The sequence below is a fragment of the Rhinolophus ferrumequinum genome, chromosome 25 (genome assembly GCF_004115265.2).
Source record: "Rhinolophus ferrumequinum isolate MPI-CBG mRhiFer1 chromosome 25, mRhiFer1_v1.p, whole genome shotgun sequence".
NCBI lineage: Eukaryota > Metazoa > Chordata > Mammalia > Chiroptera > Rhinolophidae > Rhinolophus > Rhinolophus ferrumequinum.
The window spans coordinates 545,725-561,860 of record NC_046308.1 but is presented as its reverse complement, the minus strand read 5'-3'; the positions used below and the strand labels follow the sequence as shown (position 1 = coordinate 561,860).

At 56.1% G+C, this 16,136-nt stretch overlaps 1 protein-coding gene across 12 annotated transcripts in view; it reads left to right on the top strand.

Annotated features, from left to right (window-relative positions):
* EP400 (E1A binding protein p400) overlaps positions 1-15,100 on the top strand; it is an 87,698-nt gene extending 72,598 nt beyond the window's left edge. For 11 of the 12 annotated variants that reach the window (XM_033097280.1, XM_033097279.1, XM_033097284.1 and 8 more), the window contains 9 exons: positions 25-134; positions 4,130-4,331; positions 4,434-4,621; positions 6,157-6,369; positions 7,868-8,063; positions 8,429-8,553; positions 9,765-9,911; positions 11,183-11,260; positions 12,175-15,100. In XM_033097280.1, the coding sequence (XP_032953171.1) occupies positions 25-134; positions 4,130-4,331; positions 4,434-4,621; positions 6,157-6,369; positions 7,868-8,063; positions 8,429-8,553; positions 9,765-9,911; positions 11,183-11,260; positions 12,175-12,444 (1,529 nt within the window). In that variant the 3' untranslated portion in view covers positions 12,445-15,100. The remainder of the gene's footprint in view (positions 1-24; positions 135-4,129; positions 4,332-4,433; positions 4,622-6,156; positions 6,370-7,867; positions 8,064-8,428; positions 8,554-9,764; positions 9,912-11,182; positions 11,261-12,174) is intronic. The other variant, XM_033097277.1, reaches the window with a different exon arrangement.
* Positions 15,101-16,136: the final 1,036 nt, after the last annotated feature.

Genomic DNA, 16,136 nt, shown 5'->3' with positions numbered 1-16,136 from the left:
TCACAGGCCCCTCCCTCCCCGCAGGCACAGTGAGCGGGAACGTGATCGTGAATACCATCGCCGGCGTCCCTGCCGCCACCTTCCAGTCCATCAACAAGCGCCTCGCTTCGCCCGTGGCGCCTGGAGCCTTGACCGTGAGTCACTCCTGCTCCATCGGGGCAGAAAGTACTGACCTAGTTAGTTTCACAAAGTCACCTGGATGCTCACGTGTTGGGGGGGGGTCTCTGCATTGTGCTTTCAGACTCCGCTGGTGGGGTACCCCTCATGCTGGGGAGGGGGTGACGTGTGAGGATGCAGAGATGGTTGCTCTTGGGGGATTTCGCCGGGGGCGGTTTAGGCAGGGTGCGGAATGGGGTGGTGAGTTTATGGGGTGTCTAGAGCCAGGTTCTGGAGCAGGTGGGAGCAAACCTGGGCAGAGGGGCGTGGAGCTGCAAGACCCCTGTGCACATAAGCAGGATGAGCCGGGGCGCTGACCAGAGGAGACTGGCATCCCCAAGACGGTGGCACCCTGTGCCAGCCACGTGCTTGTCTGTGCTGCTGCACCACACAGAGAAAAACACACAGCTGAGATTTAGGAGTTTAAATTTATGTCCCGATTTCCAAAGGCAACATGAGCCCTGAGGAGAAGGTACTGCTTCAGAGTCAGCAGTGGCTTGGCAAGTGGAATGATGTCCCTCTTGGGTTTTGCAAAGTGTTTTTCCTATGAAGATGTAATACAGGCAGGGTGGTACTGGCAGGAAGGTAGACACTCAGACCCCTGGGTAGGACCAGGAGTCTGCAAACATCCACATGCACAGTCGACTGAGTTTCATTAAGCGTGTCGTGGGGACTCGTGGAGGGAGGATAGGCTTCTCAACAAACGCGGCTGGCAGACTTGGGTTGCTGTGTGCAAAACAGGAAGCATGACCTGGAACTTACCTTGTATAGAAAAGTCCCTCAAAATGGGTCATAGACCTAAATGTAAAACCCAAAACTGGAACACTTCCAGAAGAAAACACCTTGGTTTAGGCAAAGATCTTAGGATACAAAAAGCCTGTGAATTATGAAAGACAAATTAATAAATTAGATTTCATCAAAATCAAGAATTGCTCTTTGAAAAATGTTTTAAAAATGAAAAGCATGAAAAATGTTTGCAGAACATATTTGATAAAGGACAGGTATTCAGATTATATAAAGATTCTTTAGTCAGTAATAAGAAAACAAACAACTTTTTAAAAACGGACCAAAGGTTTGAGCAATTACTTCACCAAAGAAGATACATAGAGAGCCAATCAGTGTGAGAAGATGCTCGGCGTCCCCAGTCCTTAGGGAAACAACTGCAAATGAACGCCACGGCGATACACTGCTGCGCACTCCTGGGAATGGCTTCACGCCCACAGGCCTGGCGATGGAAGGTGCAGAGCAGCCGGATTCTCGTTGCCGATGGGGTGGGATACACAGCCTTGCAGTCACTTTGGAGAACAGTTTGGCTGTTTCTTATCAAAGTGAACTCACATCGTCCATACAGCCCGGCCTTCCACTGCTCGGCTTCCGCAAGGGGAAGGAAAACACGTCTGCACAACAAACCTGAACCTGAATGTGTTCAGTGGCTTCATAACTACTAACTAAGAAAGGGAGCAACCCGTGTGCAGGGGAGACGGCTGCCTTGTCCCACCCACTGCCGCCCTGAGCGTGGGAGGAGCTGTGGGGCGCGGCAGCGTGGGGGCTCAGCTGCGGCTTGCCAGGTGATCAGAGCACCAGGAGGCGGGAACTGCTGTATGAGCCGTTTCGTAACATGGAAATGGCAAGACTATAAGGACAGAAAACAATGTGGTCTGGGTCTGGATGGTGGTGCAGGCTACGTGGCCAAGTGCAATTGTTAAAATTCATAGAACCGTATACCTGAGACAGGTGACTTTTACTGTATATGGAAATTATATATCAGTAAACCTGGCTTAAAAATTAAAATACCCATAAGCAATAGAGTATTCATGAAAATACCTTTTCTAGTACGTGGTTCAGGATTATTTCATTCATTTTCCTTCCTACTTTACAATACGCCACTTCAGACTCGGCCATTTCCATAACTAACAGAAGCTGTTGGTTAGGCTTGTGGCGTTAGGAGCACCGGTGTGACCAGCACCCCACTGCTGTGAGGGCAGGAAGCCCAAACACTTGTAGTTGATGTTTTATTTTGAAAAAGATCTATTTCTATGTGTATTTTTAAACAAAGTGATTCATGCACAATGTATTGAGTACCTCTTACGGACAACATACTTTTCCCGGTGACGTGGGGACAGAAACATGACCCAGACCCATGGCATGCTTCCACAGAGTTCCTCCCACCTGTCCTGAGGCGGGAACGTAGCAGACAGCCGTGGAGGCGTTCTGGACAGTCAGTAGCGGGCTCAGAAGGACAAGAGAAAGTACAGTGGGAAGACCATCAAAGACACGAGAGGGGAACAATTCGGCATAGATTACAAAACAGTTAAGAGAGGCTTGAGACCGTCCGTAAAAACCAGGAAACTATATGTAAACTATTCAAAAACAATACAGAGAACTTTTGGACATGAAAAAAATGGTTATCAAATTGAAAGAAAAAACAACAGCAGCAACAATCTGATAATTGGGCTTAATTCCAGTTTACACAGTTAAAGAGAGGATTAGTGAAGTGGAACACAGATCAGAGGACGTCATCCTGCCTGCAGCCTGGGGAGACAGCAGATGGAGCACAGGAGAGGATTGAAAGCCACAGAAGATGGGCTGGGAGGATGTACCGTGTGCTTACAGATGTTCCAGCCAGAGAGAGTGTCAGGCACAGACAGTGTTTGCAGACGGAGTTTCCAGGCTGATGAACGACACTGACCCATGGATACACAAAGCCCAGCCAATTCCAGGGGCCGCACCCACGTAATGCAACCGTGAGGAGACCTTGAGAGCAGCAGGAGGAGGCGGGCTTGTCTCCCTTGTAGTCATGAAGCCAGAGTCCATGGAACGGCAAGAGAAGACCCACCAACCCCGGGGCCCTGTCTCCTTCCAATAGACCCAGAAGAACGGTCCAATAAAACCTTTTCAAACAGAAACTGAGTTACCAATAGATCTTTACTAAATGACGTTATGAGGCAGAAGGAAGGTGTTCCCAGATGGACAGTCTCAGGACGAGAAGAAGGAAGGAAGTTTGTGGACGAACCAACGTGACGATTGACTTCACAAATACAGTCACTCGCTGTGGGATTAACAAGGACAGAAATGATTCCCAGAGTAACAGTGACATGGAAAGGGAAAGGGCTACAGGTGCTGAAATGTTCTGGAATCTTTTTATTCAGGAAAAGTGAATTACTGATAGACTTTGGTAAGTATTCGTGATGTATTATAATTACTTAGATGAGCCACCAAAAGATTCAAAACAGTGGAACTTTCAAGGTGTGGGAGGGAAACTGGGAAGAAAAGAAAATCATCTGCAAGAAGGCAAGAGAGGAGATTAAAAGAAGCGTGAACCCGAGGGGTGGGATGGAGACGGGCAAGTAATGGAGTGTGGGGAAGGCAGCAACGGGCGGAGGCCCAGGATCACGTACTGACGGACTGCCCCGGGGCCCGTGGGGCGGGCGGCACATTTCAGGGTGACCTCAGCGGGGGTGCTAGCGTTTTCCCATTTATGGTACGACTGGGACAGCCGGGATGCGGAGGGTCGGTGCTGGGCTGCTCGACAGTGAGGCTGTCCCGAGTCCTGGGCGGGGTGCGGCTGGGGTGCCCTGAGCCCTGAGCACACAGCAGGCTCCCAGCTGTAGCTTCTGGCCTGACCGGGGACGGCAGTGGGGGCCTGGACTGCATGTTCGGGGAAACCCCATATCCAGAGGGTGGCCAGGGGTCTGAGCAGGTCTTTGCATGAGGATGGCAGGGCAGCATTTCAGATCCAGAATGGGCGTGGGCACGTCATCGTCTGAAACGCTTGTCCCTCGTGTGGCCGACCAACCCCGTGTAGCTCAGGGCACTGCTTTGGATTCATAAGTGAAGGTTCCCCTGGCACCTTCAGGACGTCGTCACCTCCTTGGGTTCAGAGTCTGCTGCCCTCTTCCTTCACGCAGCAGCGACAGTAAAGGCCGTGAAGAGCAGTGCAACCACCTGACCGGCCCTCTGCTCACCTTTGCAGACCTCTGGAGGCTCGGCGCCTGCCCAGGTAGTCCACACCCAGCAGCGAGCGGTTGGCTCCCCAGCCACTTCCGACCTGGTGTCCCTGGCACCGACTCAGGGTGTTCGAGCAGTCACCTCCGTGACAGCCTCAGCCGTGGTCACTACCAGCCTGACCGCAGTGCAGACCCCGACCCGGTCTTTGGTCACTCAGGTGTCCCAAGGTAAGGACAGCTTGGGTTTCTGTGGGAGGCCATACTGGCTTCCATTAGTTGGGGAAGGGCGGAGGGCCGCACCGCGTGCCGCCTGACCGGACGCCTCCCCAGCCGCAGGGGTCCCGCTGCCCGGGAAGGCCATCACGCCTGCGCACTTCCAGCTCCTCCGGCAGCAGCAGCAGCAGCAGCAGCAGCAGCAGCAGCAGCAGCAGCAGCAGAACACACAGGTGCAGGGCCCGCAGGTCCCGGCCCAGGCCCAGGCGCCCGCGCAGATCAAAGCTGTCAGCAAGCTGACCCCGGTGAGCACTCGGCGACGCCTTGTTGCATCCGCGATTCCAGGTGTATTTGGCATAGATTTGCCACTGGCGCGGTGCAGGAAGTGTGGGCACGGGCTCTCCACGCTCTGGACGCCTCAGTCCCGTTCCTGGCGTGTCTTCCCACCTGCTTCCTGTGCTCCGAGCCACACAGGTCAGGCTCCAGAGAGGGCTGGAGGCCGCGGGGTCCCATTCCCAGCCAGAGCAGGTGCTGGGGAAGGGCCCTCAGCCTGAGGGACGAGGCATGAAGGCTGGCCTTTGGGGCACAGCCCGTTTGCAGCCTTGTTTCTCAGAGGTGGTCATATGAGTGCTGATGTTTCTCTTTTGCCAGTTTGTGCCTCACCTGAGCTGTTACGTATGTAAAAACACTCACTTTTGAAAGAAATTCAATATTCCTGCCATCAATGGAAAAGCATTAATACTTGGCCTAGAAAGTAACCAGAAAAACGTGATAAAACCAAGACAGCCTGATTTAGAATTCCAACAAGCTGTTGGGCCTGCCCCAATCAGTACCTGACCTTGGGCCTGACCTTCCCAGTTCCAGACGAGACAGACGGGGCCTCACGGGCCTGTTGGAGGACGTGCTGGCGTTTCGTTTCGCTGGAGCTTCCTCGAGGCTTGGGAACACGCACCAGAGAAAAGAGATGCAACCAAATAAAACATTCATTGCCTCAGTTGCTCCAGCCACATTTCAAGGGCTCAGTGGCCACACGTGTCTGTGGCCCCGTATCCATGGACAGCTCCGATCTGGAACGTGTCCATCACTGCAGGAAGTCCTCAGCGCTGCGCGGGAGAGTCCCCGCCCAGCAGAGGGCCAGCCGTCGGAGCTGGTCCCCCGGCCAGGCTGTCTTTTCCCAGCTTGCTGCTCCGCCCACTCGAGACCTCTGTGCCGGCAGTGCCCTGCTCACCCCTCTCAGCTGCCCAGTGCCCCTGACCCACTCATTTGCCTGCTTCCTTCCTTCTCCTTTCTTCTCAGTTTCACAGTTTCATTTCAGGATATTGAAAGAGATCTGATAGTTACGAACAACTCTGTGTAAATTTTCTTTAAAACAAATGTATTCCTTAAAAATAGTTTTTGAACTAGCTTGATATCGTGATGTTTTGACTTAAAGACGTGAAATTTTTAATGAAATCTTCATTTGGAGATGGTTGGCATAAATAATTGAGAGCAGATGCACACCTTATAATTTTAAAATCTCAAGGGGGACCATGATTGTAAGATCGTTACAATTTTTGATGTTACTACAGATTTGAATTATGAGCCGCAAGACCCTAGAAGTTCTGCTGTGAATTTCCTAATCTGTCAGAATCACTGTTTCTAGTTTTCGTCAGTGATGTGCTGATTTTCAGTAAAGGAACATTTACAAAATGCTGGCGAGACCCTGGAGGGCGGTTTGCACCCTGCGTGTGAGCAGCTGGGTCCTTTGGTGTTTAAAGGGTAGTAGAAGAGGAACACAGAACCGCGACGTGCGGCGCTGGGACAGTTCGCGCTGACGGAAGCTGTTTGGTCTGCGTTTCAGGAACACTTGATCAAGATGCAGAAACAGAAGCTGCAGCTGCCCCCGCAGGCCCCCCCACCGCAGGCCCCGCCGGGGCCCCCGCCGCCCGCTGCGCAGGTGCAGCCCCCGCCGCCCCCGCAGCAGCAGAGCCCCCAGCTCACCACCGTCACCACCTCGCGGCCCGGAGCCCTGCTCACAGGCACCACCGTGGCCAACCTGCAGGTGGCCCGGCTCGTAAGTCCCCGATGCGCCTGTTGTTCCAGCGCAGTCAGCTTCCACTTGAGCTGAGCTCTTGTTACTCGTTCAGGACCTGTGTGTCACGTGTCCCGGCAGACCTAGAGCTAACGCAGAAGACGAGCTCTGCCCAGGGACTTCAGTTCTTGCCGAGGACGAAATACAGCCCGGGGGGAACTCTTAAGGGACCATGTTCCCAGAATTTAGGTGTCACGGAGTTTATGGGCTGAGTGGGTGCTGGGGGGTGGGGGTGAGCTAGACCATGGGGTGGGGCGGGGGCAGGAGGGTGAGGCGTGTCCGGCCTGTGGGGGGGCGTCCCAGTGCTGCGGGGTAGAGACACGGGAGGAGAGGCTGAAGGAGACGGCAGGAGGCGCGGGACGCAGGCGAGGCCCGAACGCCAGTGTTTTGTGGGCACGGAGAGGCTTCTGAAGGAGGAGTGGTACTGAGGAGAGGGTGTTGGGGAAGCGCAGGTACATCCAGCAAGTGCTGGTCCAGGGTCTGGGAGACGCAGCAGGCGAGCCAGTGCCAGCGCCCGTGTGGGGAGCCCCCGTTCTGGCCCTGGTGGCAGCTCACGTCACTGTTCCTGCTCCGGTTCAGGCGCTGCCCTGGTGCTCCGCTCGCCACCCGAGTGGTGCTCAGGGACCACACCAGGCCGAGTGGGTGCTGTAATGTTGCTCTACTTAGCAGGTGTGGAAACTGAGGCTGGCGGTGTGGGTGACCTGCCCAAATCCTCCCGCGAGTCACCTACAATGCACGCTGGGATTTGGGGGCCGTTTTAAGTCTGCAAGAGAAGGGGATAGAAGTGGATAAAACGTGGATTTTACCCGGCGGTGCCCTTTCTGGTACATGCTGAGAAGTAACACGATGAGTGTGCACCCGTTTGTGTGAGAGGAGCCTGGAGTCCCCATGACCGAGACCTTCCCTGAGAACCAGACAGCACCCACACAGCAGGCGCTGAGCCACTCGGATGGCGACTTGTCTGATCCACCCCATTGTGACTGCCGCTTGTCACGTTCAGCGGCAGTGGGGGTTCTGGGTGGTTTTTACTGCGTATCTTGTTAGGTAGCCCGAGTTTTTGTACGTGTAAAAAGGGGTCTCTCCATTTTCCTTTTTGCAAATGAAACTTCAGAAAGTGCTCGGTAGTACGGTGACACCGAGTAGTGTGTGGTGGGCGCAGGGCAGTGACATTGAGCTGGAGGCCCAGGAAACGAGAGGTGCTGTGGGGCCGATGGCGTGATGGGGCTGCAGCAAGGTACAGGCAGCAGAGGCGGACGCCGTCACAGGATCGGCCTCTCAACGCCCCCAGGGGACTGATTCGCTGCCGAGGTCTTGCCGAGACCCAGGGGCGGCTGGAGCAGCGGCTGTCAGCCTCCGGGGAGCTGCTGGCCTCTGGCCGACCACTTTCCAGTGTCTCGCCACTTGACCTCTTGGGGGCAGTGTTTGCAGCCGTGGGTGGCATCCTAAACCTCTCTGGACTCCTGTTCTCTTCCCTGTTTAGACCCGGGTCCCTACCTCGCAGCTGCAGGCACAAGGCCAGATGCAGACACAGGCGCCCCCGCCAGCTCAGGTGGCGCTGGCGAAGCCTCCGGTGGTGTCCGTGCCTGCGGCCGTGGTCTCCTCACCGGGCGTCACCACCCTACCCATGAACGTCGCTGGCATCAGTGTGGCCATCGGACAGCCGCAGAAAGCCGCAGGTGCCTGTCGCATGCAGCCCCTCCCTCCACTGGAACGGGGCTGACGAGCCTTTTCTAGGAGAAGCAGCTCCTTTGCTGGACACCGTCCGGGGTGTGGTGGTGTGTTCCAGTGGAAGCATCTCAGGAGGCTCTCCTGCATCTCACCACCCCCTTTCTGAACTTCTGGGCCCTGACCCCAATGTCACTGTGGTCGGCCCAGGAGCACGGGGGGCAGGGGTGTGTTAGCGATGGCTCCTGCCCGATGTCTTCCCAGGCTTCTGTAGGGATCAGTCAGTCTGAGCCACTCAGTGACTCGGAAACTCAGGGCACTGAACGGGAGCCCCACCCAAGCGCTCGTGGCTCACCCACATGATCGCTGTTCGCAGGGCAGACCGTCGTGGCCCAGCCCGTACACGTGCAGCAGCTGCTGAAGCTGAAGCAGCAGGCGGTGCAGCAGCAGAAAGCCATCCAGCCGCAGGCCGCCCCAGGCCCAGCAGCCGTCCAGCAGAAGGTACTGGCTTCCTGCGAGAGGCTCCCAGCTCTCCTGCCTTTCTGCTGAGTTGGGCCCTGGCACCCACACATAGGAGACGCTGTGGTTGTGCGCTTGGGCTGCAGAGGGCGGCCTTGCGGTTGGGGCAGCGCCAAGGCCCCCGAGGGTGGGGGTGGCTGTGAGATAGGGAGCCCCGTTCACTGAGGGCTTGTGGGGAACAGTGAGGGGCGTAGGCTGTGGAATTGCACAGCTGTCGGGCCAGAAGGACTCGGGAGCAGCTGTAGCTCCCAGGCTGTGACCTGCTTCCACTCCTGTTGTATAGACAGAGCCAGGCCGGGGCTTCCGCCAAGCCTGCATTCAGGCGAGGAGCCAGGCGGGGCTGGGTCCTGCGTGTGTGCTTCCAGGGCGGAGGAGGGGGTGCCTAGGCGGAGGGCCCCGCATGGAGGACAGCTGTCCACGTCCCCCTTACTCGGGGGGAGAGGCACCTCTGAGCTGATGGGCGTCCCAGCCGAGTCCTCAGTAGGCCGGCCCTCGGGGTGTGGGCTGGGCAGGCGTGGCGTTGACACCCACCTCTGGGACGTGTCTTCTCCCCTGCGGGGGGCAGTTGGGGAAGGAAGCCCCCCTCAGAGTCGCCTCTAGGCCTTTGGAGTGGGGACGGGAGCCAGATGCCAGGTGGGCGGAGCACTGGGAAATCAGGAGGAAGATGCTGGCAGGTGGGGCCTGTGGCATCACGTAGGCTTAGCTGTCGTCTGAGAGTGACGTGGACTCCCGATGCAGGGCTGGTTTGCATGTTGGTATCATTTGAAAGAGCACTTCTGAGGTGTGGGAACATGGCTTTGTAAACCAAACGTGTGTGCCTGGCCTTTTGAATGGTGTTAGAATTCTTCTGGCAGAGAAAACTAAAATTAGTTCAGTATGCTAGGGTTGTGCCTACAGGTTTGTCACTCCCTGTGCGAGATATTTTTGGGTACACACCGAATTCTTAAAAGTGGGTTTGAGAAATGGTGCGTGTTTTCTATATTGGGGTCACAGCACCAGGTGCTGCAGAAGATGGAAAGGTTAACTCCGCCTGGGCCGTGAGGGGACTTCAGGAGGGGAGGCAGGTGACACGGGGCTGTGCTCGTGGGGAGGGCAGCTGCAGGAGCGCGGGGCGATCACGTGTGGAAGTGGGAGTGGGGCAGTCGGGACAGGCCTGGCCTGGCTGTAAGCCTGGGTGGTCTCTCTTTCTTCAGATCACCGCACAGCAGATCGCTGCCCAGGGCCAGCCACAGAAGGTCACTTATGCCACCCAGCCCGCCCTTAAAACGCAGTTCCTCACCACGCCCATCTCCCAGGCACAGAAGCTGGCCGGGACCCAGCAGGTGCAGACCCAGATCCAGGTGAGCGCGTGATGGGCCGTCCTGCCACCTCTGCTGTCTGTGGCTTGCGGCTTGCTCAGGGCACACTGCGATGACGTCCCGTAGGTGTGTGACGCTCCTCCAGCTTTGGGCATCGATTCTCCATCACTGCTGCCAACGGGTGGGTGTGCTGGCTGCTCCTGGCGGCAGCGGCCTGGGACACTGCTGTGTGCACATTCCCCAAGCTCCCACAGTGGCTCCCATGGCACCTACTGTCTGCGTCCCTGGCGAATCTGTTGACCCGCAGGCGTCCTCTCTGGGGAAGTGCCTGGTCACGGGTCCCAGGGCTCACGTCCAGGCACCGGCCCTCGTTCTGTGTCGCTATGTCGCCCAAGTGCATGGCCGCCAATCTCCTCACCAACTGTGCTGTCTGAGGACGAATGGTTCTTGTTTAAATGTACTGGGATTTATTGGTCTTTTCATTCATTTCTGAACAGTTCCTTTAGTATCTTGCTTAGAAAATCCTTCCCAAAGGCCATGATGTTCTTTTCCGTGTCTTCTTCTAAAACTTCATAACTGTCATTCACGTTTAGTTCTGTAACTTGCCTGGAATCAGTTTTTCCATTGATAAAAGATGGGCCTTCATTTTGATTTTCCCCCTTGAGTGCCATGCTCCTTTCAGCAGCACTCACGGAGGGGTCACTGTCCCCTGGGACCCAGCGGGTGACCTCGGCATAGTGGGGCTTTCCTGCAGTGTGTGCCCTCAGCCTGTGTGCCACCCTGCTCTGTCCTCACCCCTCCACTCCAGCATAGACCCGCTCTCTGGAAGGTACACCTTCCTTCTGTTCTGCCCTGCGGGGTGCCTGCCGCCCTCGGCTCTGCGGCCGCTCTCCCAGATGGAGCCTGAGTGTTGGGTCTAGGTCTACTTGCGGCCAGCATCCTGCAGTCACCCTGCTGGGCGTCACTGGAACCGCTAAGATTCCTTCCATCCTTGATTTAACTCTCTCACATAAACCTGGAGAATTTTTTAACAAAACAAAAAAGTTTGTCTGAAATACAAACCCAAAAATACAAGCTTCAAATTACATGTCGTCATAGAGAAGGAACGGTCGTCCCTCTGTGTGACCATGACCTCAGTGGTTTGCTCAGGGTTCCAGATCAGCACACTTTGAGAATTGCTTTTTTGTGTCATCTGGCCACTGGTTTTTGTTTGTTTTGCATTAAGAACTAAGAAGGAAAAAGGGGGGAGAAAAATCTCTTTTTGTGTGTGCATTCTTTTGAATTTTAAATTTGGCTTTTTTGCTTTGTCAAAGGTTGCAAAACTCCCTCAAGTTGTCCAGCAGCAAACCCCGGTGGCCAGCATCCAGCAGGTGGGCTCAGCTTCACAGCAGGTAGGATGGGAGACGGGCAGCCACCGGGGACGGTCCCACGGGCACTTGGCAGGAAGCTTCATGCTTCCCAGATTAAGAGTTCCTGGTTTTCATCCTGAGGAAGCAGAATTTTAATTAGTAGAGAATCACTGAATTTTCATAATATAGACACAAGTTAACATTGGGGAAAACACTAGACACCTCCGACCAGCAGGAGAAAACGCTAGCAGACGTGTTCAGAGGCCATGTCAGATGTGCTGATGGGCGTGGCAGTAGTGCTGGGTGTGTCCTGCTGCTGCCGCCACCACCACGCCTGAGTTTTAGGGAAACTGGAGGGATAAACACTGATGGGAACAGCGATGACAGCTTCCTAACCATGCTTGACCGGGCGGCTCTTACCGTTGTGCTTACTGCTGCAGAACACGGGCAGAGAAGAACAGCTCTTAAACATTTTTTGTTCAGAATCACACTGGCATGTGGATTTCAACAAACCAAATGCAGTTGACCCTTGAACGACACGGGGTTAGGGCTGCTGACCAGCCAAGCGGTGGAAAATCTGAGTGTAACTTGAGTCCGTCTTCCACGGATGTGGCCTCCCAGCGACGGCATGACCCTGGAACAGGCAGTGTGACCCGCACGGGCCTGCGTGCAGGCTCCGCGTTGTTCAGGGTCGGCTGTAATGGTGGGGGCTGACGCCCCCCCACCCCACCCCCCCCCGTCAGCCTTTTCCCAGAGGGTCCCGTGCTGGCCTAAGCAACGCTGGTTCAATTCTCGCCTTCTGTTTGGTTAGAAAGAACCAGAAATCTTTTCCTGATAGGCCAAGTGGTGGTCACCGTTTACAAAAGCATTCGTGTTAGTTAAGTTTCTCAAACCACACTCCTCAGCCCCAGGCACGGGAATTTCTCACTTGATGTACGTTTTCTGTTTCTGCCCAGGCGTCGCCACAGACTGTGACCCTCACACAGGCGACAGCGGCCGGCCAGCAGGTCCAGATGATCCCCGCAGTGACAGCGACCGCTCAGGTGGTCCAGCAGAAGCTCATGCAGCAGCAGGTCGTGACGACGGCGGCCCAGCTGCAGACCCCTGGCGTCCCCAACCCGGCACAGGTGCCAGCCAGCACCGACAGCCCGAGCCAGCAGCCCAAGCTACAGATGCGAGTGCCCGCTGTCCGGCTGAAGACGCCCACCAAGCCTCCATGCCCCTAGCCAGGAGCGCGGCGGCCTCAGGGTGGGCTCCCGAGCCCCGCACCAGCTAGTGCAGAGGGGGAGGCAGTGTCACCGAGAGTCCAGCTCCGGGAAGCTGTCACTGAAACAAAGTGGGAACACTCCCTCACAGGACGCCGTGACAAGCGGGACCAGCGGCAGTGGCAGGGTCTCCTGGGTCGCTTGGCCTGTTCATGTCCCGCAGAGAGCAGTGCTGGCTCTTGGTAGGGCAGCGTGTGTGCAGGTCCCAGGAGCTGTGAGGAACGGGCTCCTGAAGCTGCGGTGCCGCCTCTGGCAGCATCTGCCTTGGCGTGGTTTTTCACAGCCCTCAGAAAGCGCACCCCGGGCCGTGGAGGAGAGAGGCCGTCCGAAGTCCATCACCTCCGATCAGGGACCCTTGTGGTTTCTTCCTTCCCTCCCATGGGGGGGCTTGGTGAACTTCTCAAGGAACCGATTGGTACTGGCCCCACCGGAGCACATTCACGACGCGTCCCAGCTCGTGAGGAAGGGACTGGTCTGTGACTGAACTTGATTCTAAACAGCGGGCAGTGTGGCTCCCCGCCCCTCCCCTGGTGTGACTTGTTTCTACGCGGACGGAACCTTCTGCACTGCTCCCCACCCCGGCACTTCACGACACTCGCCCAGTTTTTGCGTAAACCTCACATCTGGACTTGGTGCCATGGAGCAGCTCCAGAAACGTTGTGAGACTCTGGCTCGGGCTGATTGGGTCCAGAGCACGTACTGTGCAGGTGTTACGTTGTGGGTGTCACTGCTGAGTGCACGGCACGCGGTGACAGCAGGGATGCCTGTCGTCACCCCCCACCCCCCACCTCCATGCCCCGCCCGGGCGTGCTCTGCAGAGGTGAGCCGCCTTGTACAGGGTAGTCTGTTTACAGGCCCACAGTGTCACCCGCAGAGACGGCTGTGACAGACTCTTCCTCGTAGACTTGTGACGTCAGGTTTCTGTGCCAGGGCCTGGTGCATGAGCAGACGCGCGCACTCACGGTTCTGCGTAAAATGGCGCAACGTCTGAGCTGTTTCAAGGGGCCCGCGGTGGAGGGGCAGAGAGGAGGCTGTGTTTGTACCTTTTTGTTTTTCACAGCGGCACGATGCTAGCAGTGACTGCGGCGGGCTTGACTGGCTGACGACTGCTGTTGACCTGGAATGTTCCCAGGCGCATGGTGGGCGCCCGACGACAGCAGTGTCTGCGCTCTGCGCCCTGATGCACTCAGTCCAGGAGATCGTCCCGTCGGGTCCGTGTACTGAAGATGAGCTACAGCAGGCGAGGGCTTCCTTTAGTCTGCGCCCTCCTCAGCGGCCTGCTGGAAGGGGCACGAAGCAATGTCTTCTGTCCTGGAGCGTTTCGTTTTCCCACCAGCTAACATGGACAGGAATGCAGCGACTCTTACTGAAGCCAGTGGGCAGCTTATTTTTGAGCTCTCGGTGAGAAATGCAGAAGAAAGCAAAAATCAAGTGTTGAAAAATGGAAGGGATTTAACACTTCAGTGAACTGAACACACCGAAGCACAGGACGTAAGCAGGCTGGTCCGGAGTGGAGCGTGCACGGCCCGCCGTGTCCCTGCACTGCACCCCATGTGCAGAGCTCGGCCTGTGGGGATCCTTGCTTCACCCACCTCACCGCTGCGCCGTTAGCTTTCCTCTGTCCTCCACGCCGTGTCGGCAGGCTCACCAGGTGTCGGTAGCAGGCGGACTGCCCTGCGTGGAGTGGCCTGGCGTAGCTGCGGCCTAGAGGCCCTGTCAGCGCAGAGCCTGGAAGGGAGTTAGAGCCTTCCCCCTCCAGCTTTCTAAGAACAGGCCTGTGGTCCTGAAGACGTGCGGTGTGGCACTGCTGCCCCGCCCTGTCACGTGAGGGACAGGCTCACTTCTGGAGCATGTTTCCATCAGCGGTTGCCTGATGCAGAACATGTAGCAGCAGCGTTTTCTCGTGTCATTCGCTTTAGTAGAGTCCACGTGTCACCCTGACCTACTGGTCTTCAGCAGAGTCATTGTGGAAAAATCCTCCTTCCAGGACGTTGTTTCCAAGACCAGACTTCCCGTCCTGTGAACCATGGTTCCCAGCAGCGCACTGTGTGATCGTGGGAGCATGTCTTCAGAATGTGGAGACAGCAGCCGAGCATAGGCTGGCTCGAGCTGGCCACCTCGGAAAGTTGCTGACCTCTGATGAAGCCAGGCTCTCGCTGGAGGGTTAAAGGATGGGGGCGGGGTGGGGGTAGAACCAGGAGCCGCAGCCTGGGGAAGCTTTCCTCTCTTGGCTTTACGAGTTTTTGTTAACTGTTGTAACCAGATAGCTGTTGTGTTTTAAAGTATAAAGGAGGGAGGCTGAAATTGTAAATACTTGTAAACATAATCATTTGTACTTGAAGAGTAGGGTTTTAAAGGTCATTGATACCCCACCACAGAAAAGGTACAATAAAATGACCTTTTTATATGTTTTTTCATCTTGTCTTTCATAGAAAACTTGTTAAAATAAGAAGTTAATTGTGTTTATTTGTGTGAAGAAAAAAGAGAGAAACAAGTATTGAAGGCAGAGGTTTCCTTCCCTGCCCCCCACGCCCCCCCCCCCCCCCGCACGCACACACTGTAGAAGGAACTAGAAAGAATGGAGTGGTCGTGAAGGTTTTCAGTGAAACTCACCGTTTATGTCTGCAGAGCCTGCGTCCACTGGCCGCTGCCTCCAAAGCCACAAATGGAGGAAGGACCTGTGTGTGTAGGTGCCACCACCACTGCCCTGTGTCTGACAGCCACCGGCAGGCACCAGTCCCCTGGAGGGCCAGGCCAGCTGCAGGTACTTGGATACCTCACCTCCCGGGTGCCCCACACCACACTCCTGTGACCAGGTGGGCGGCCGGCAGGCGTTTCTCTTCTGTGTGTTCTCTCTTGCTTTTAGACTTTTCCTTCAGTAAAACTTTCTGATTGCAAAAGAAAACATGATAAAACTGCTCTTTTTATTAAGAAACGCACTTATTACAAAGTTAAGGAGTGTCCCAAGAAATCCGCGGTTGGTTTGGAAGCGTCCCTCCCACTGCAGAACAGAGCCGCGGGCCTGCAGGTTTGGGCTCGTATTACATGCCCCTCCACTCAGCCTGCATTGTCACCTGCTGGGGGAGTCACCGTGCCTCACTGAGGATCCTCTGTCTGGTGCCGGGAAGCCCCGCTGGTCCATGGCCCCCTGGTTCTGGACTCCCGTGCCTGCCTGGCCGCGGGATGGGGCCAGTGACGTCACGACCCAATGCCTTGGTTCCTCCTGTGTGCCCCGTCCCAGAGCAGTTGTGACATTTGGGAAGCACTCAGCCTGTGGCGCATGGATTCTCTTCTCAGTTATTCACAGAGGAGACTGCTTTCAGAGCCGTCGTCCCATCACTGCGACCCTCCCATGACAGTGTGCCAACTGTACATGAGGAGGCCTAGGGCAGTCTTAGCTGGCCACCAGGCTGTATTTCTGTGCTTCCAGCAGGTCAGGGGTCACTCAGGTGACGTGATTCTGCTGTCTGGCCACCGCGGGTCGCTCTCTGAGCCCTCGAGTCCATCAGCCACCAGCTCCAGTGAACAGGGGCATCTAAACTGAGACTCAGCTACAGCTCGCCCTGTGGGCAGGCCTGCCCACACGCCCCCTGAGCACAGGCCACCTGACCACGACCCGCTTCCGCGTTCTCACCGAGGTGTCTGGACTCGAA